The sequence below is a fragment of the Antrostomus carolinensis genome, unplaced genomic scaffold (assembly GCF_000700745.2).
Source record: "Antrostomus carolinensis isolate BGI_N321 unplaced genomic scaffold, ASM70074v2 scaffold18520, whole genome shotgun sequence".
Lineage (NCBI taxonomy): Eukaryota > Metazoa > Chordata > Aves > Caprimulgiformes > Caprimulgidae > Antrostomus > Antrostomus carolinensis.
Genome location: NW_010290785.1, coordinates 100,007 through 121,511, shown reverse-complemented (window position 1 = coordinate 121,511; position 21,505 = coordinate 100,007). Strand labels below are relative to the sequence as shown.

The 21,505-nt window shown below is 37.6% G+C and overlaps 1 protein-coding gene across 1 annotated transcript in view; it reads right to left on the bottom strand.

The window, feature by feature from the left end:
- Positions 1 to 4,608: 4,608 nt before the first annotated feature.
- The window catches only part of LOC104530022 (myosin-binding protein C, cardiac-type), a 62,996-nt gene continuing 46,099 nt past the window's right edge, over positions 4,609 to 21,505 (bottom strand). The window contains 6 exon segments of the mRNA XM_029086625.1: positions 4,609 to 4,848; positions 8,223 to 8,359; positions 9,167 to 9,326; positions 10,075 to 10,214; positions 15,974 to 16,169; positions 21,249 to 21,337. Of these exon segments, the coding sequence (XP_028942458.1) occupies positions 4,609 to 4,848; positions 8,223 to 8,359; positions 9,167 to 9,326; positions 10,075 to 10,214; positions 15,974 to 16,169; positions 21,249 to 21,337 (962 nt within the window).

The following is a 21,505-nucleotide window of genomic DNA, read 5'->3' as shown; positions in this document are numbered from 1 at the left end:
GGCAGCAAGCAGGCTGAACTGATAGGTTTTAAATTAAAATTGCAGTAGCATCAAAAGTTAAAGTCAGCTTCACATCCAACTAGATAGAGGTAATAGGCCTGAAGAGGTTATATTTGCCTAAGTTACATATACTTTTCACATGGAAGGATCTTTGACTTGAGCACTAATAGAGTTTTTTGTCTTGGGAAGACTACTGAACGAATTTCAATAGGACTGTTGTTTTTGATAGTAGTTGCTGTCATCCATGAAGGGCACTTAATATGCTAAAAAAGAATGCTAGTAGATAAGAATTTTTTAACTTTATGGCCTATGTTAATATAATTTTTACTGTTGATCTTACCTTGCATGCTTCTTTCTAACAGTACTTAACAACTACAAGGTAAGAATATTTGCCTTGACACTTAAAAGTAAGTCCATCTGATTTTTGCAACAGAGGAGATCCCACACAGGACAAGAGAGTTGAAACCATCTTTTGTCAAGTAGTCTTTCAGGTGTGATAGGGAAAAATTGTGAGCTACTTTGTTGTTCTTAGCCAACTAGGTTTGGGAGAAACTGCTCAGTTTTAGTAGCGATGAGAGTTACTTATTTATTAACGACATAGAATTAATGGGCAATTAGTGAATTATACATTCAGGATCGATGTCAGCCATGGAACAGTTAAGTGACGATTCTACATGGTAGCAAAGCATCAGTAAACATTTAAAATTTTCTAAAGACCCTTCCAGAACTAATCACAGAAAGTTTAGATCTTACAGATGCACCTTCCCTCTTTCCAGTGCATAAGGAGTGGTTAGTATTTTGAATTTTCAGAATTCACATTTTTAGAAGCCTAACTAGAGTGTGTTGCATTTTGTAACTATTCAGATTAGGATTTGGTTCATTGAAAGTTTTGGAAGTTAAATCTGGTTTGTGTTTTTCATGTAGAAGCACAGCATTATCTTTGAAGGCCCTGTAGAATTAAATATTTGACACTACCCTGCCTGAAGTACTTCCAGAAATAGTATCTTAGCCAGTTTTTTTGAGGAGGCATTTCTTTGATTGCCATTAGTTTGAGAACTTCAAAACAGTAGGAAGTAAATTTGTGAGCACTGGAAATTTATTTTTTATATGTTTATATGGTAGAATTTCATACCTGAAGACCACTTGAACAATGACTTTTTATTTTAAAATGCTTGACTAATATCTAGTGAAAGCAGCAGTATACTGCTTTTCACAGCTGAGAGGTGATATAAATGTTCACTTGCGAAAGCACTGCTCTTTCCAAAAATATTTTACTCATTGTATTGCTATGAAATGAACAGAAAATGCCATTTTCTTAATGACTCTTGATTTATTTTTGTACTCTTTCAGTATTGTACCCTATTACAGCATGGAAGTCTACTCTCTTTGTGAAACACCTTTCTGATAATGGAGTGTATTTGATATAGCACCTAACTGTCCTTAGGGTAAACTGCCTTTTGTAATCTCAGGTCTTGCAATTCAGTCAGTAGATGTTGTCCCACAGGTATTGGGATCATCCTCTTGGTCCACTGCATTCTGGTCATAGGTTCTTTATAAGATAGACCATCTCTGACTTTTATGTGGGGTATGCACCTTATTTTTTTTAATAGTAGTGTTTCTTAGAAAACAAAAATACAAAACAATGTAAACTTCTTTGCATATTTTCAATTTTTTTGTTTATTTATTGAATAATAACAGTGTGCAACAGACAAATGTTAACCTTGGGTAAGCTGACTTTGGTTTTAGGAGGAGTACCCTTCTTTGTTGTAATACCATCATAAAATAATCAAAACACACATGTTATCATCAGTGTTTTTTATTATGATGATGTTTTTGCTTGTTTAGTACAACTAACATGCTGAGTCAAACACGCTTTCCCATCACAACTGGCATGTTGAAGGCAGGGCAGTAGTATTACTTCAGTTCCTTCATGTTGATTCTTCCAAAAGGCAATGATTCCTGGATTAATTTTATCTTCCCACCTTCTCTTGTACTGTGATTGTGAAAAAGTACTTCCCAGCCAGAAACTAGTAACCACTACTGCAGACCCCCAAAAAACCCCACCCCAAATACTATTCAAACTAGTAGGTGAGAAGCCAGAAATGTTATTGTGTCATTTGATTAGACAAAATTATCTGCAAAAATACATACATACTGTTCATAGGCTTTCAAAAGTAATACTTGATGACAGTAACTTTATTGCATTCATCACAAGATTTTGTTTTGAAACGTTTTATTTATGTGTAAATAATCTTCCTCACTACATCTTTCACTGCTTCATCTGATGTACAAAACTATCTCTGTAGATTATGGTGATATCTGTGGCTGCAGAAACATCTAATAACTGGAAGTCGATGCCGGTGTCTTTTTAAAAGCTAGAAAACCAGTAGTGAGCAATTATCAAATAAACTATTTTCTATACAAAGCAGAACAGGAGCTTTAGCCAGAGATTCCCAAGTGGTGTGTTTCAGACGTGGTTCTGCAAAGATCTACTCAAGAGCACGCAAGTGGGTATTTCAAGCACTGACAGTAAAAGCTGTAGGAATGACAGTTGCTTTGTTGTGCAGAGATCAGTATAATGAAAGGTGATTAAATATCACAAATAACTTGTGAGCATTTCATTATTCTGAGCTATTTGTTTCTTATGAAGAATGTCAGAATTCTGAGAAGAGAAAATGGAGGGAACTGTAGAAGTGGGGAATTTACGTTTGTTGAGGACATTAAGAATGGACAGGGTTTGCACGTAATTGTAATATTTGTTTTTTTCAGACATATCTTAAGTATGTAGTGGGGGGGAAAGTTTTATCTTTGTTTCCTTTAATTTCTTCACATGGAAACGGGGGCAATGTTACTAAAACAGATGTATGAAAAGAGGAAATACTGTCTGGAAACATGCTGAGTAAGCAGGACACTGCAAGACGCTGCTGCTTCTTAGTACACGTACAACAAGTTACTTTTAAGATGAACAGGACTCCTAAATTTAACTGAAATTATCCTTCATTGATTTCTTCAGTTTTCTTCTTTTAAGGTTCCATTCCAATGCTGAGACAGAGAATGAACAAGGATTTATTGTCAAATACATTACCTGAGTGTTTGTTATAGCTATTTCATTTTTTAAAATTCTAAATTGTATATTACACTCCTAGATGCATTTTAATTTTAACTTTGCTTGCTTGGTTAAAGTAGTGCAAGTGGATTATTGATGCTAGTTAGCTCTTTATTAATAAATAGCAGTTTCCTAACAGGAGTGTTTATAGTGAGTTAAGAAAAAAAGTCAACAAAGTTCTTTTATTCTTACAGATTTTTACACTGGCGTGTAGTGTATTAAAGGTTGAGACCCATGAAATCCTGACTTTAAAATAAACCAAATAAATTACTTTGCAGGAATGGGATCTTAGTATGATTATTGAAAAAAACAAACAGAAATCAAAACAAGCACGCATCTCCCCCTGTCAACATTATAAAAATGCCATAAATTCTCTAACATGAATATCTAATGTCTGCTGAACTTATATCTAACCAAACAGCCATTGCTCCTCTATCCAGCTCAGTTATTTTGATTCATACCTTGACTTGCAGATGAATTGAGATCCAGAGTTTTACTGAGGTGCTGGACAATGGAAAAAAAATAAATTAAGAAATTATGAGACATTAAAGGATACTAATTTTAAATTGAGACTGGGTGCTGAAGGAAGCTTTATAGTAGTTGCTTTTATACTAATTTTAAATTGAGACTGGGTGCTGAAGGTGCTGAAAGAAGCTTTATAGTAGTTGCTGATGATTTCAAGTATGCTCATCTTTCGAGGTCCCTTCCAATCCCTAACATTCTGTGATACCAGTGCAGCTAAATCGCTTGCTGCCAAGACCCCAGTGGGGATATCGGAGCCCAGCACTGCAGGGTCTGCACTGAACACATTCCTGGTTTAGCACCAATTAAATACTGAACTCAGTGCTGTGTAGAAATACCCTCAGGCTTGCCATGCTGAAGACGAATCTCCATCAATAGCTGTTATGCAGGTCACTTCCACAGCTTTCTCTGGTTTGGATGAGTGTTTAAAGTGGTGCTGTATAGGTTTGTGTTGACAGATAAATACATTAAGTAGCAGCTTTACTAAACATATTTAGTCAGTATTTCTTACTGTGTTATAAATGTGTGACTTTTGTTTTTCCTGGCTCTTTTGACAAACAAAATAAATTACCAGTATTTGAAAAATGTTTGTGATGTAGCATGCACTACCTTTTACATACATCTTATATAAGCTAATGACTTAATTTAAAACTTTCAATTACAGAGGATGACACAAAGGATAATAAAATTATCCAGAGTCCAGTGTTTGTAGGTAGACCTCCATTCCAGTGCTGAGTATCTTCTCTAGAAATATTAAGTCAGAATGTAATAACTGTCCACCTTCAAACCTGTATTACCTAGCTAGTAACCTAATTCTATCATAACATGCTAGAATGAAAAACATAATCTTGCTGGTTCGTGTAATTAGAAAACTTCTTATATACCACCAAAGAAGTCAGGGTTAGATAAAGTGGAACTATGATATTATTATTAGGGTTGGGGGGGGTGGGGTGTTTGTTGGAGTTTTTTTAAGCTATCCATTACTCTTTCTTCATTGCAATATTAGTATTATCCATAAGATTCATCTGATTACCTCTGACATCCAGTCTGCATTCTATTTCAGCTTCACCACACTCATTAACAGCTTTACAGGTGTAACAGCCACTGTCAAATGGAGTGGGCTTCCGGATCTCCAGGGTCAACACACCCTGTTTACTGAACATGCGGTATTTGGCATCCCCAGAGATATCCATTTGGTTTTTGTACCAGAATATCTTTGGCTGAAGAACACAAAAGAAGAATTTTAAAGCAGAAGTTAGAAAATGGAAGAATTATGGCTGATCTTACAGCTTTAATTTAGCTGTTAAAGGCTTATGCATTATGAGGGCTGTGTATTACAAGGCAGTGTTAATTTTTCAAAGAACCTCTTCTCATTCTGTACAAGCTAATGAAACTAATAATTAAGATCTTCTTTAACTGTCAAATAGCACGTAGAGAATGTAGGTCTGTACCCTATTTTATTTCAATTTTTAAAAACCCCTATAAACTGGCTACAAATTCATTCCTTCAGGAGTTATTTAATTGTGCTTATTAAAATATATTTGAATGCTTCAAATATCTTACAGAAGGGGAATTAAACTGCACAGATTATTAGAGCAGAAGTGTCATAAAGGTCTGTGGATGTTGGGAGGCCAAGGTTTGAGCTGGGAAAGGATTTTCTAAACCATTTAACATATCCTGAGCAAGCTCAGGCATTTCAACATAAAGTTTCTGTTGGCTTCAGCTGAGCAATAAAGCAGTTGGCTTTGTACCAGTTCAAGCCATTGTGTTTCATTTCTGCTACCTGAAAATGTGCCTTTAATTTTTATAAATTAAATACTGAAAATGAAAAATCTGATACAAAGCAAACTGCTTTTGTTTATTTCAGGCTTGCTACTGCATATAGTGAAGAACTAGGCTTTAAAGAGTAGAAGACCAAGGTCTGCATTCATCTGTTTTACTTTCAGAATTAACATCTTCTATTTCTTCACTCATAAAAAAATAAAACCTCTCCACTGCTTTATAGAGTGCGTTCAAATCTACTGAATCACTTGTGTCTTTGACCTGTGATACACAATTCAGTGCATCCCAGTTGCCATCTTTAATTTTCTTTAAAGATATCAGCTGTCTCAAAATTTTTTGCTTCTTTTTTAATAGCTTCTTTCTGGGTGTATGTCTTTTATTTCAACACTGCTACCAGTGCATGAATATTGGCTCTGCTTGATGTGGTAACTTTTTAATGCCATACAGATTGTATCTGAGGTATGCTTGATAATCTATAGTTATTCAGAATCTGAAAGCTCTATCAGCATAAGCTACTCTGTGAAAAACACCCGTTGCAGAGTTCTGCAGTGGGTACAGAAGCTTTTTGTTAAGGTTAATTTGGGCAATGCAGGTACAGCAATGTATCTGGAAAAGCTGCTTTGAGAGCATTGGGTGTACTGAAGGATGAGGACTGTTTGTATCCTTCAGGCTAACCTGGAAGGAACAGCCAGCATGCTCATGTTCAAAAGCCTGCGACTACTGTATTTAACAGCTGCAAAATACAGAGCTTTTCTTAGAATCTTCTCAGAACCGTGGCAACTGAATGAAAGTAGATACAGATGCACAGAAAGGTCAGTTAACCAAGAGGGAATATCGTTACTAACGCTGTAATTTCGTGATGAATCTGAACTGAGGGAGCTTCTGGAAGATGGATTTTTTGCCTACAGTTGCTGGTATTTCTTCTATAATGTTCTTTTGCAGCTATTTATGTGGGTAGGAACTGAGGGAGCTTCTGGAAGATGGATTTTTGCCTACAGTTGCTGGTATTTCTCCTATAATGTTCTTGTTCTTTTGCAGCTATTTATGTGGGTATGGGAGCTTCTGGAAGATGGATTTTTTGCCTACAGTTGCTGGTATTTCTTCTATAATGTTCTTTTGCAGCTATTTATGTGGGTAGGCTTCCTTTTTATGTTTGAGTTTTATCTGGCCTCCTTCTTCATCCAATGAACTGCAGCAAATGATTGCATTAACACTTTTTTTTTTTTTAGTCAATTTGAACCTTGAGCAATTATCTTGCATGTTGTGATGTGTAGCAACCAAGTCCTTGTGCAGGCATGAGGAAGGGCAAGGAGCTGGAAATAAGCAGCCAGAAGGGGAAGGGAAAAGGGTACTGCATTTTTTTGTGATCGTACTAATTTAAATTTATGACAAGATTATGTCATAATATGGTAAAGTCCTTCACTGCAGACAAAAAGCCTGTTTCCCTTTTTTGAGAAACCTAAATTTAGCGCCTAGATTGATACAGTTCTTACTGCTTGTTCCTGGCTAACAAAAAGTACATCTTTTTGTACTCTTTGAAGAGACTTCAACAAACATATTTAGACTGAGAAAACATTCCTGTGAGATTTAAAAAAAAAAAAAAAAAGCCCCCAAAATTCACACATGACAGCAGGTCTTATACTAGTTAGTTTTGCAAAATAACTCAGACTCTCAGAAAGTTACGTGTGTGTATTGAGGTAACATAAAAACTGGTGTTCCTAACTATCATTGAGGTTAATGGAGCAGGATATTACATTAGCCGCTCTTTTCCTGAAAGGCTGAAGAGAACAAAATATACATTGTGAGTAGGTACTATTTTTGTTGTTGTTTGTTGATTTTTATGAACATACAGTACATTTCAGTGGCACGGAGTTACCATAAGCAATGACTGTCCTTTCCTCTGTCTCCTTTACTGTCTTGCACCACTGACTCTGTGCAGAACCACACAAACCCTTGCACCATGCATTCTGCTTAAGCATCAGTTACGAGTGAGGTGGGAGATAATTGGGTGACCTTTACTTTTTCTTAATATAGTGATGTTACACACAAGTCACCCCAAACTGGTGTGAATTCTAAGGCAGCATCTTGGCTTGTGGCAACAGTATGAATGACAGCTGATGTAGGGGAAAGGGATCTGGGAGTCCTGGTGGACAGCAGGATGACCATGAGCCAGCACTGTGCCCTCGTGGCCAGGAAGGCCAATGGCATCCTGGGGTGCATTAGAAGGGGTGTGGTTAGTAGGTCGAGGGAGGTTCTCCTCCCCCTCTACTCTGCCCTGGTGAGGCCACATCTGGAATATTGTGTCCAGTTCTGGGCCCCACAGTTCAAGAAGGACAGGGAACTGCTGGAGAGAGTCCAGTGCAGAGCCACGAAGATGATGAAGGGAGTGGAGCATCTCCCTGCTGAGGAAAGGCTGAGGGAGCTGGGGCTCTTTAGCTTGGAGAAGAGGAGGCTGAGGGGTGACCTCATTAATGTTTATAAATATGTTAAGGGCGAATATCAGGAGGATGGAGCCAGGCTCTTCTCAGTGATGCCCAAGGGTAGGACAAGGGGCAGTGGGTGTGAGCTGGAAAGCAGGAGGTTCTGCTTAAACTTGATAAGAAACTTCTTTACAGTGAGGGTGACAGAGCCCTGGGACAGGCTGCCCAGGGAGGTTGTGGAGTCTCCTTCTCTGGAGACATTCAAAACCTGCCTGGACACCTTCCTGTGTGATCTCATTTAGGTTCCTGCTCTGGCAGGGGGTTGGACTAGATGATCTTTTGAGGTCCCTTCGAATCCCTAATATTCTGTGATTCTGTGATGTAATCCATACCTTGGGGATTCCTCTCACAGCACAGCTGAGTGTGGTGTTGTATCCTGCAATCACAGAACGATTTACTAAAGGGTGAGTGAATTTAGGAGGTTCGGAGAAGTCATGTTGTTTGTAACTAGGTGGCTTGTAAATGGTGCCTGCAATTCAAAGAAACAAAATATTAAAACCACAGTTCTTACTTCCGTTGACTTGTGTACAATCTATTTGTCATTTAATTTGCCTGTATGATTTAGGAAAGCTTCAAAGTTATGACACTTATGATATAATGAATCTTTAAATTCACTTTACTTGGAAACACATCTGTTGTTTAATGCTTTAGTTAAAGTAAAAGGTTCTAGCAATCATTTAAGCTGAAAGAGGGGAGGTTTAGATGAGATATTAGGAAGAAGTTTTTCACTGTGAGGGTGGTCAGACACTGGAACAGGTTGCCCAGAGAAGCTGTGACTGCTCCTCCCTGGAAGTGTTTGTGGCCAGGTTGGATGAGGCTTTGAGCAACCTGGTCTAGTGGAAGGTGTCCCTGCTGCTGGCAGGGGGTTTGGAACTGGATGATCTTTAAGGTCCCTTCCAACCCAAACCATTCTATGATTCTATGGGTTTTCAGCTTCTGTTCAAAATATGAAAGCCATGTATCTGCCGGGGAAGTCTTCACCACAGACATCTTAAACTTTTAACCCCAGAATGTAAATACAACTCCTCACTTGTATTATTTTCTTAATAGAGTTTAAGAAGACTGTCATTAAATATTCTTTAACAGATGTTTGTGTTAGTACAGGAGATCTGCCTAGATAAGGGTTCTTGATGCAAAAATACTTTAAAAGTGCTAGTTACTAAGTAATGAAAATATCTCTACTGGTGCGTCTAGTATTACTGTATTTTCCATGTACCAATGTATTATTTCTGCTACTTAGCAGCTCTTGTGATCTTTGTTTTGAAGAATACATTACCTGTTTTTTGGATATAGGCAGGATTTTTGGTGGTTGCAGCAGTTTCACTCAATCCGCACAAATTTTCACTGAAGATTCGAAAAAAATACTCATTTCCCATAATCAAGTCTGACACTACGCAGTTCGTGCGACGATAGTGATCAAAAACAGTATACCATTCCTGTAACAAGACTATACTGTTTAGAAAGATGCTATGAGTGATCAGACATGGTGCTAGTTTTGATATGGAGAGATCCTTCTTGCTACAAGGAGAAGACAGGTAGGCAGGTATTTAACACTAGCTTGCAAAATGAATATTATGTTGTTTCCTATCAAGATCAGCTGATCTGTTTTCTTACTATTATTTTCTGGCTGGTGTGGTAGATACATGAATACTTGCATTTTGGGGAAAAAAATAAAACAAACCCAAACAAAAAAACCTCTTTACATTTTATCCCTACTTACATCTAGGGAACCCAGTACAGGATGTGTCCTCAGAACGTAACTACTTGATGGGAACTTCCACAAGAAAGGTGTTTTCCAGTTTGACTGGCATACGTACCTCTCCCTAGTATGCCTAGCATCTGAGTTCAAGTTTAACTTTTCCTCCCTCCCCTTCAGTTTTTCCCCGCATTTATGAAAAATATCAATACAAATGAAAAATGTAATTTCACCTTCTGAACAGAGCTATCTATCCAGTCACCACTAGAGACACAGCAGGCTAGGTCTCACTTTTTACATTTTCTACTGGCCATTTTATACAGTTTGATACTTAGCATTTTGGTTTAACTGCTGCTGAGATGCCATAGGACACCTTGGACACACAACTGAGAGTCATGAAGTCAGCTGTTTTTCCTCAAGCCTCTGTGTTCTCAGAGCAGGGAGTACTTTAAACTCCATACAAAGTCACTGACAGTGCAATTTCTTACCATTGTCTTTTTGTCAGCTTTCTGGACTGTGTAGCCCAAGATCTGTGCATTGCCATCATCTTGTGGAGGTGTCCACTCCAGGGCTGCATTAAATCCCCAAACATCTACAAGCTTTATATTCTGAGGAGGACCAGGCTTGTCTGCAGGGAAGACAGGAAAAAAAACCAAAACCCTTAGCTTTTGGTTCTAGATCTGAGCACTTTGTCATTTCCTCCCATGCAGGGAAAAAATAGAACTTGATAGCAATCTATAATTGTTCCACAGCAATGCACTTCATTTATGTAAACAGGGAAGTTGGAAAATTTTCAAATACCCTCTTAATTTTCTTCTGAGGGGCCTGAAACCTACTGAGAAATAGACAACACAGTAGAATTAGTAACACAAGAACCAGCAAACTCGTCCTTAAAATGGAATAAGAAGTTTGTGTTGTGTGGATGAGTGTAATTAACTCTCTCACTACAGTTTCATTTTTGCTTTGTTACCCCAGTGCAATTTCTCAGCCATTTAGGTACACTGAGAGTAATATAAACAACAAAGGCAACTGGCTATGTGTTCCTCTCAGCTAAGGAAAGGAACGTAGCTGACTCTTTTTCCTGTTGCCTCAGTGCTTGTTACCTTGCCCACTAGTGACATTTCTCTGTAGTAACTAGAAAAAGAACAAATTCTCAAGGAGGTGCAGAAGTCTATGTCCATTTTAAGATGCCTGGAAATATATGGAGGAATATATATTATAAAATTCTTATCACCTTCTTTTAAGGATCATTAATGTTTATACTGATGTTGTTTAGTCAAATACTGTAACATTTAAATCAGATCTATTAAGTAATATTCCTGTCTGTTTTAACTTGGAAGATGCTAGTTCCCCTTTGTGATAGGTTAGATTGTTGTTCACAGATGCAGGGCCTGTTGGGGAGGTGTTTGTTAGGCCTGGGTGGATGGTCTTGCGATGAGGTGAAAGATGGTTCGGGAGCATTCTAGATAGCTGAATGGAAATTATCTCCCCTTTTTGTAGCCAAGGTGGAAAAATGAAGAAAATAGTAAGAATCTGATGGGTGTAGGTTTGAGGTGAGCAAAGCAAAAGGAATGTAATTAGAGATTGTTTGTAATTTAATTCCTTAAAGAAGGACATGCAAACCAGTAATAAACCAGCCTTCCACTGTTATTAGAGGAACTGTGACTTTCTATGCCAAAGCATAATGTGCTAATTCTCTTTTCACTGGCATACTTTGGAATCAAAGACTGCTTTAACCTGCTTTAATTTATCTTTTAACTGCTTTAATTAGCTTTAACCACTTTCATCCTCCTTCAAATTGCTGGAGCCAACTAGAACACTGCATGAAATTTAATAAGGAATATGGAATGCGTTGCTCTCATTCCAGTTATCGTCCTCTTCCTTCCTCTCTTACACTAACATTTCAGAGCAAAAGCTGCTGTCTTCTGCGTTTCTCAACAGCTGCCAACTTCAGGTAAAGCTGCTTTTCTTTTTCTTCCCTGTTTCTGGAGTAAGGAAAGGTAGTGTGCTGTCAAATGAACAACATTGCTTATGAAGATGTGGAAGTGTGTTTGTTGTTATCTTGAATCACAACTTAAGAGAAAAAAATCTAGATATATTTCTAGATGTGTGTCTCCATTATACAGAAATCAATTAATCTATTCTGATTTGATGAGAAGAATTTTGGATACTACATACGAATACCTGTGTGGGTATGAAAACTGCAAACCTCAGTGGACAAACCTCTACAAGCCCTGAATAAGTGCCCTGAATGGATGTATTATAATCTAATAGTAGGCAGATGTTGTGATGTTTAGCAATTTGTTAATTATTTTTGAGTCTACCTACTGTTATAACCCTTCACAGTATCTGCCTAGTTTTGTAAGTATTTTTCCTGTGTGCTTACCTACAGATATGTGTACCCAACAGTGGTTTCTTATTTCAAAGGGATGCTTTGTCAAAAACTGTGGAGATCTTGGTGGTGGTAGTTGTTTTAAATACTATAGGAAGAGATTGATAAATGGAAGAAAAATACAGTCTTAGGTGCAGTGAAAGGAAAAAGAACACTTTTGGGGGAGGCCTCACTGGACAGATACATTTTGAAGCCTGTGCCTTATTGCTCCTAGTTACCTAAAAGCCATTATCTGGGAACCTCCCTTCAAAGCTAAAAACAATGGGATGGCAGGTCATTCTTTCATTCAGTAATCTATTGGAAGAGGTAGGCTCCAGGAGAGAGTGTGTGTGTGTGTGTGTGTGTGTGTATATATATATATAAAAAATATATGTATTTAAGACATTCTTATGTATGTGTTTATATATATAGATATGATTATTTTTGGGGGGAACTATTTCAGAGTATGGCTTTATTCAGAACAGAAAAACATTTTAAGCCTAAGCCTGCTGTTGGATTAATGTGATAACAACTCAGTGATGTATTAAATAATTCATTTTTAATTTAAAAAAATATATTACATCTGCCCATGCTGGTATAGCTGGAATAAAGGACAGGAGTGTCCTGAAGGCCTCAATACTTGTAAGGCTTTGTAAAGGACAATCTTAAAAAAGGTAGAGATAGATAAATTTGCTAAATGGACTTTTATGTTCTTGATCTTTGGTTTGATGGGATAATAAAATCTGCAAGAATATCTATTCAAAATTCCTTTGTAGAATTGTAGAATATTATTTTCTCAGTATTAACTAGTACGTATCTAGCTGGTAATTTGAACAGAGGATGGGAAAAGATAAACCTAGTGATGCATCTGTAGCAAATTGTTTTCCCTGTAGGATACTGTGTTAGAGTGGGCATTTATATTCTGGGGAAATACTCTGCTGCCCTCAGCATGAGCTCATCTGAGGATTTTTGCATGTTACTGGGTTTTATAGAATGGGAAGAAGAGATAAAGTGTGAATTATCTTTCAAAAAGAAACAATAATTTATGTTTTTGAATAATAAATAATGAGAACAATAAATAATTCCAGTTAAAAACATTAAAAATATAGTGCTGAGCTTTTCTCTGGTCAATAGAAGGCATGATAGAAAGCATCATTTATTGATTCTTGTAGAGGGTTGAGGTTGAGGGAACGGTATTTTTCAGAGATTGGAGATATTTTCATTTTCTAGGACCTTTCTATAAGTGTTTGAAATATGCCGTATTCCCGTAGTAAAAGTCCATATTTTGTAGGTCTCCAGAGTAAAATGCAGCAACAGTTTTGGTAATAAAGGCAGGTGATGGCAGGAACAAAAGTGTTTCCTCCTGTTTGGAACTGACACATGGGTGACCACAGCAGCAGAGCTTTACCTGCATTCTTGCCTTACTCCCAAAAAAGATGAGGGCTGAAGCTACAAGCATTGCTCCTCTGTCAAGCAGACATTTGCCAGGGGAAGTCAAGGGCAGTTAATGACAAAACAAGGGGAAATGGGTTTAAGCTGGAAGAGGGGAGGTTTAGATTAGATATTAGGAAGAAATTCTTCACTGTGAGGGTGGTGAGACACTGGCCCAGGTTGCCCAAGGAAGTTGTAGATGACCTCTCCCTGGAAGTGTTGAAGACCAGGTTGGATGAGGCTTTGAGCAACCTGGTCTAGTGGAAGGTGTCCCTGCTGATGGCAGGGGGGTTGGAACTGGATGATCTTTAAGGTCCCTTCCAATCCAAACCATTCTATGAAGTCAGCTGATGAACAGACACCTCAAAGATCACTGATTTATTATTATGTGTCTGAAAGCTGGGCTGGCTTTTCAGCATGCCATTCTACAGCACCTAAAGCATCAGTAGTAGTATAGAAAGAGTACCTGGGTCACCCATATTTATCTCCTACCAAGAAAATATGAACTCTGGAGAGCAAAAAGTGCTGGTGACAGAATTGAAAAGAGGTAGTTCTGATGAAAGAGTGACAGAATCAAGAATCAGAGTAGATGCCTTGGTTGCAGAAGTATCTGTGTACGTTAGAAGCCTTTTCTCTTCTTTGGCAGGAATTAAATGGAATTTATTTATTCCCTCTCAGTTGAGCAAGCTGCCCAAGAAGTAAAAAAATTAATACCTATCCTCCAACTCTGACATGTATTCATCTGTGTGGTAAGATTAGTTGCTTTTTTCCAGACATTAATTTTCTATAGGAAATAACTCTTTGGCACATGTATGTGTTTTTATGCCTTTCTACAGTGCTGAACAAAGGGTGGGAGTTCATAGAATCATAGTATCATTTGGTTGGAAAAGGCCTTTGAGACCATCGAGTCCAACTGTACCTGTCCACTGCTAAACCAGGTCTCTGAGCACCTCATCTACCATCTTTTAAATCCCTCCAGGGATGGGGACTCAACCACCTCACTGGGCAGCCTGTTCCAGTGCCTGAGAACCCTTTCAGTGAAGAAATATTTCCTGACACCCAATCTGTTCCTCCCTTGGCACAACTTGAGATACCTGGTCCTTTGCTGTAAGAGCAATGTGCTAGAATCTAGAGTCACTAACCAGTTTTAGAGAAGTATCTTGGGGTGCAGGGTGCACTAATCCCCTTTATCTGGGTCCCTTGGCATGACTTTATTTTAGCTGCCGTTTACTTCTTTCGCTGTTGCAGAACTGCAGCCATCCTCTTGAGCAGATGCAGCTGGTGGTATTAAGATGAATTTACTCCCATTTGTTATGCCTTTCTAGTTTGCCTTTGGCACCGCTGCATACCCATTCTGCCAACATTATTTTATAAAGCTTTAAGCAGAATATAGCCAGCAGTATATCTTTAATTCCAAAGCATTAGGAGTTATGTTTAAATACTCTTTTTTTTGTGCCAAAATACATATTCTAAAAATGTATTGATACATTGGAGGAAATTTGGGATGACAGTGTGAAAGTGTGGGGAAAGAGAAATAAAAACAATTCTCGAGAATGTGGCACAGAGCTGTAATGAGGAGAAGTGGAAGATTTCTGGCTGAACATTAATGAAATCTGAGTAAGCAAGATCTCAGAATATATCTCACAAAATCCCAAGGGAAGTTACTGAAACTTTGGCAGTGCATTCCTTTAATATGATGCTAGAAAGGAGACTAGAAATTGTACGGTAGAGACTAAGCCTTAAGCTAACTAGACACTCAGAGTAAGGCATTAAATGTGAATTTTCCAAATTCACAGGGCTGTGTCTTGTTATTTCTAGGTCTCGGAACAGTAGAGGTATATTAGTACAGTGATTTTTTTCTTCACTCTCCTTATCTGCTGAAGAAACCCAGTAAGAGTATATCCATTCCAGGATTCATATTTCCTTCCTTGAGGCAATATGGCTATTTCCAAGAACATCAGAACTCTCTAATTATTTCTATCACTCTCAAAGTTATAGAAAGAAGGATGATGAAGATGATCAAAGATATGGAATAGTGTCTTTTGGAAAATAAACAAAGTCTAAAATGTGGGAAAGTTAACTGAGGAGAGTGTGACTGAAGGCTATAAAATAGTGAGTAGCATGGAAAAGGTGAATAAATTATTTTCATGGGGTTTTTTATACAAAACTGTATGGACATCAAATGAGATTATTAGGAGAGAGACTCAAAATAAACCAAATAGGTGGTTGTACATGCACTTGAACTGAAATTCCTTACAAAAGGCTATTTGGATCCTGAAACTAGACCTGGATTAAAAAAATTGACTGGATTAAAAATCATGCAAGAAAAACATCAAGAGCTATGGGACACACAGATAATCCCTTTCCCTCTGAAAGTCTCTGGGACACAGATCATTTCAAACTGGGACAATATACTAGGAAAATAGAGTGACATGCTAGCCCTGCGCTGAGCTTTGTCCTAGTCATCTGCTGTCAGCAATTGTCAGAGGCAGGATCCTGAGATAGCTGCATCTTTGGATTGCCTCAACACAGCCACTGTTTTGATTTGTATGATACGCTTAATTTTGATGTTGTCAGGTTCTTACCTATGATTTGCATTGTTATTGCAACTTTATCAGTCATGTTTTCTATCTGAAGAGTGACTTCATATGCTCCCGAGTGATGAAGCTCTGCCTTTCTGATGAAGAGGATTGTGTCTGTGTTGCTGTTCCGAATTCCCACATCTTTGGAGTCTAGAGTCTGACCATCTTTCATCCAAATTATTTTGGGTCTTGCCTTACCCTGAGGAGAAAAAAAGGATTTTTTAAATTTTTTTTTTTTTTTTTTTGCTATAATAATTTCAGTTTTTCATTTTCTGTTTTTTAGTGAACTGTAAGTCTAGAAAGCCTTATTTAATATGCAGAGTTGAGATAGTAAACTCTCTAAATACTTTCCAATTTCTGTTTTCTTGCAGACAAATATTTGCTCCCATCTGTGTTGTTTAGTGGCACCATGCCCTGAGGATGCTATTTTAGTTATGGTTAGGGAAGAGACTGAAATTATACTGAGAACAAATCCAGAAAAAATATACTGGTGCTGGTCTGGTGCTCTTTCCCAGAGATGCTCTTTCCCAGGCATCTGTGAAACCAACAGCTGATGTCGTTTGCTCTTATTATTATTAAGTAATTGAAGTCTTTAATACCTGAGGAGTTTATTAGGTTTTTCCTCTCCTTCTCCCTTAAAACATTTGATTCTTTATCCCTAGGCATTTTAAGAGCTTTTGAAAAATTGTTATAATCTTGAAGTCTTGGGATGTGAAACGGACTGTATAATTCTTTCAACATTGCAAAAATTGTTTTGGTGACTGTCAACCTAAGCAGTCAGTGTTGCTACACCCGTGGAAGATGACGTTGTGGAATCAGTAAGATATCTGTGGTTTACATCACTGTCACTCAGCCATTTCCAAGAAAAGTGATAGATAATATTTAGTTCTTCAGAAATTGAGTACCACTTCCACAGTACAGCTCCAAACCAAGAATCCCAAGAAAGCAGGAAAGGGCCATATCATATTTATTAACTGTATTTATAGTCAATGTAGCAGAAAAAACTCAGTGGTGTTTTTTTTTAAGTTTCTGCCAGATGGACATGGTGACACAGTGCAGCGCAGGGCGAGGTGAGTGCCAGGAGTAGCTCAAATGGGTGGGGACGGGATGTGAGAGCATCCAAGCCAGCAGTCAGTTCTACTTAGGCTGCCATGGACTTGAGGTCTAAGGCACCGAGATCAGGGGACACATAGTGCCCTCCGCCTCTAGTAAACAGCAGAGAAAGCACCTTTGAAAGCTCCTCAGTTCATTGCGTGTCTGGAACATACTTTGTAAGACTGTATCTTTTTCCTTAGGCTACAGAGGAAGATTGGGATACTCAGACTCTTGGTTTAGGTGCTTAAATGTAGGCAGAATAAAAATAAATCTTTGTGCTTTGCTGCACCTTTGTTTCAGGTTTGTCTGGTGTTTGCCAGGAAGTCTGTGCAGCATCATTTTCTTTTTCTGTGCTATTAGAAAAACCCTTCTTTTATAAAAGAAGTCAGGCCAAAGTACATCCAAAATTACACTTAAAGGGCTTCTAAAACACCTAGAAATTGCTATTCTTTAATAAATGCTCTTTTTTCTAACATCTAAATCATCAGATGTATTGTGATTGATTTTACACCAGGGCTGATAACAAACCTTCAATGGGCAATGTTTTTGGATCTTCTGTTTTCCCCACCTGGTAACTGATTTTCTTACTGCTTTCTGCCAAGGACTGTTGTCAGCTCAGGTGTCTAGCTCTGAAATACTAGGTACAAGATTATTTTGTCCAGTTCTAGTGTAGCTTCACCCTGGTCTCATTTCATAGAATCCTTACCAAAACCTATTAGAGAAAGACCTTCAGCTGGAAACTATAGTAAAAATTCCTGAGCAAGTAAAAGGATGTGGTGTTGCAAGCTTTTTCCCCCCATACCTGTGTCTGATTATTGGTGAACTTGAAAAGAATGGACTCTATTTTACTTTCTACGTATATGTATATTTTAAAATGATATGAGGATTCTACTTGAAAATTTTGGCTAGGGGAATGCTTTCAAAATAAAAACAATCTACTTAAAATGGTTTAATTATATGGAAATTTTATTTAAATTTCTAATTTGTCAAGACAAATACTTGGCTAGGTTTTCAGACTGATTACAAGATTTAATACTTCTTGATGGATTGAGTAATGAGGTGAATTGAAGATCTAGCCCTGAATATCTTGGCAAAAATGGGGATGAGAAACCAAAGCATTATGGCTGTCATAAGAAATATCTTGACTGTAAATCAAGCTTTGCTGCTGCTGGTATTCTGGTGTGGCTGATCAGATCTGTTCACTCACAGCACCTCCTGTTTTGAGGTGCTGTGAGTGCCAGTGAAAGATTGCAAGTGTTCAAAGTGTTGGTTTTCATATACTCTTATATTTATAGGCTGTGAAAAGCATAAACAGATAGAAAGCATGTTCCTAATACATATCAGAGGATTGGATTTCTGCAATGTGTAATAGGTAATCTGAGAGAGAACAGTGAGTGACAGAGTGGGTAAAGAACACACCAGAGAAACTTCAGGGAGTTTACTGCCAGGGAAGAATGAATTTAAATACTTTTCAGTGTTTATATTCACACATGGATGATGGGCAAGAAAACTGCTCAGTAATACTGTGAATTTTATTCACTAACAGCACATAAAATCCCTTCAATCATGTGCCCATGTAGTTAATTTTGAAACAATAATGTGTTGATTCCCTTCCTTTCAGCAGAATGTTCCAGCTGCTTAATGCACTCAACAGAAAAAGGGTTAGTATTAAAGTCACACTTGTACTTTTCAGTACATTTTAATCTAAAGATTTAAATAAATTTGCAAATAGCATTTGGCCCAGGATACTTTGACAAGGTAATTAATAGAATTTCAGTGTTAAATGACACAGTAGTGACCACAGAGGTCACTGGCAGGATTGCACAGAAACTGCAAATAGTAGAGGACTCTGACTTACACTTTGGTTAGATAATATTCTGCCTGCTTGTGTCCCTTAGCTCAGGGTTCACAGTAATCCCAGTGTTTCTGTACTTTCTCCTAGATCCTCTTTGTAATTTGAAGATGGCAATTGTATCTATTAGAGTTGTTTTCTTCCATAGAATTGGTCAGTGATTTAAACTTTGTCAAAATGAAAATGAAATGTTCTTTTTGCTTTGCTTTTTCTGAAAGATCCTCAGTTTTGCATAATCTAAATAGCTTTTGCAGTATTAAGAATTGTAGCTATAGCTGCAGTTCAATGCTATTACAATTTAATTCCCTCAAAAAATACCTCTTGAATTAAAATCATCTGGTTTTGTTCCCAGGCTAAAATTTGGTGTTGATAGATTTTAGCATTTTTTGTTAGCCTTAACTTTTAGAAGATAAGAGTTTATACCAACACATGATTTGTCTGTCAGTCAGCTACTCAAATAACTTTTGAATCAGTGGGTTCATTTCAGCTAAATTTGCCAGTGCACTAGAAATCTCTGAGATTAACTTGGTACATTTTTTTTGAAAACTGATGACAGGATGAAACACCGAAACCTCAGTTAGTGTCCCCACTGAGAAAAAGTCAGGGAAGACTTGATTTTTATCTGCTTTGTTTGGCAAGAGCTGAATGATCAGGCAGGATAGATGAAGCTCTGGATTAGTTGCTACATGTACTTTCTCTGGCCCAGGGAACTGAGGACGTGTCAGCTAGGACTGCCTAGGGGAGTGGGGCAAAGAACTGGCAAAAATCTGGGAATATTGCAGTGAGGCTGCTTGAAGCAAAAGAGTTGGGTTATTAGGCTGGGAAGATGGTGATATAGGGGACATAAAACACCAATCTGTAAAACTCCAAACTTTATCAGTTCCTCTGCTTACAGGACAGCTCGTCAATTTTGTACAAATTTTCTTCAACTCGGACATCAAAGCAGCAAAAATATCTGTTTATTTCATTTATTTTTTTAAAGACTTGCACAACTCAGAAATAGCAGGTGTAAAATTGTTAATTTTGCATGTGGCTGGACCTCAGTGAAAGGGTCATTTTAGCAATTTTGGAGATAAGAAATGTGAAAGAAAAAAATAAATGTGATTATATCGAAGTAGTGCAAGCATGCAATTCAAGGCAGTTACTCCATGTATTGGTTTGCAGCTGTTTCTTGATTAGGTATATCTTTGTGAAAAAGCAACTTTTCATGTAACCCAGTAACCACAGGGCAAGAGACATGTGTATTTAATTTGACGTAGATTTTGCTCTTATATAGGTTTTTGGGGGTTTTTCTTTTTTCTTGCTGGTACTGCCCAAACAAAATAATATTGGTAATGTGTGCTTATATGTCTCCCTTGCTGAAAAAGTTTTGTATATCTCCAGCATCCTTTACATGAGAATTTCAAAACTCTTCACTTATAACAGTGATTATATTTTCATAAATGTCAAACCTGGACAGCAGAGAAACTTTACTTTCTTCAGGTTATAAGTGAGGACTAGATTCAATCTATTATTACTGAGGATATCTCTGTCAGAGCCAGCATTTGCAATTTATAGTTTCTTTTTCTATGTCTCATTCAGAAAACTGTTTCCTTTCACACACTAGTTCTTGCACTGTATTGATAATAGTCCTGCATCTGAAAAAAATGCAGGTGGTGTTTTACGAATAGTCATTAATAGTCAACTTGATCAGTTGCTTGTACAACTGTAGAAAAGCTCAGACAGGGTAACTTGTTAGGTCAGCCTGTGTGTATATTTTGGCAATTTTGTGCATGCCATAGTGGCAGGTATAGTTCCATGCATCCTATGGTTTTTCTATACTTTGAGCTCAGGTACACTAATACCCAAGCTATTCTTTGTAGACACACAGATTCTATATAGGGCCAATTGTGATATTCTGTTTATGTACAAACTCAGCCTTTCAGAAATGAACATACACACTTTTAGCGAAGAAGTTGCCCAACAACATCATGTACATTGGCTCCAGAAAAGCAGTTGGTTGAGTTCTTGGGCTTTTGTGCATTACTGTCTTTAAGATGCATCCTATGGTCAATAAGCAAGAACGAGCTTGCACTTACTATGACAGACACTTACTTTTTCTTCTGCCCCAAAAAGAGGCATTATGGAAGAAAGTGTGACTGTAAAAAAAATTGTGACTGAAAGTAAAGTGACTTTATTTTTTCCCCTTTTCTTTAATGTTTGAGAGGGTTTTTAAATCATCAGCCACACTTTATGTAATACTACTTAAGCAGTGAAGCAATGGGAACTTGCATAAGGGAAATTAGGTAAGTAATGATAAATAGCCATGACAAAATAAAAACTGATACATACCTGAAAAGGGATCACAATATTGATTGTTTCACCCACTTTCTTCACCAGAGTCTGTCTGAGATGGCGTGGCAACCAGATTTTGGGACGCTCTGCAGTTAAGCATTAGTACATCAAATACAAAGCTTTTGATAACTTGCAATATTACTTATAGCACAAATAAAACAAAACACCAAAGAGAAGAGGCTTGGATACTTGTAAGCATAAGAAAATTGTGCAAACACTGTTTATACAGTTAGGGAGTAGTTAGTTCTCTAAGT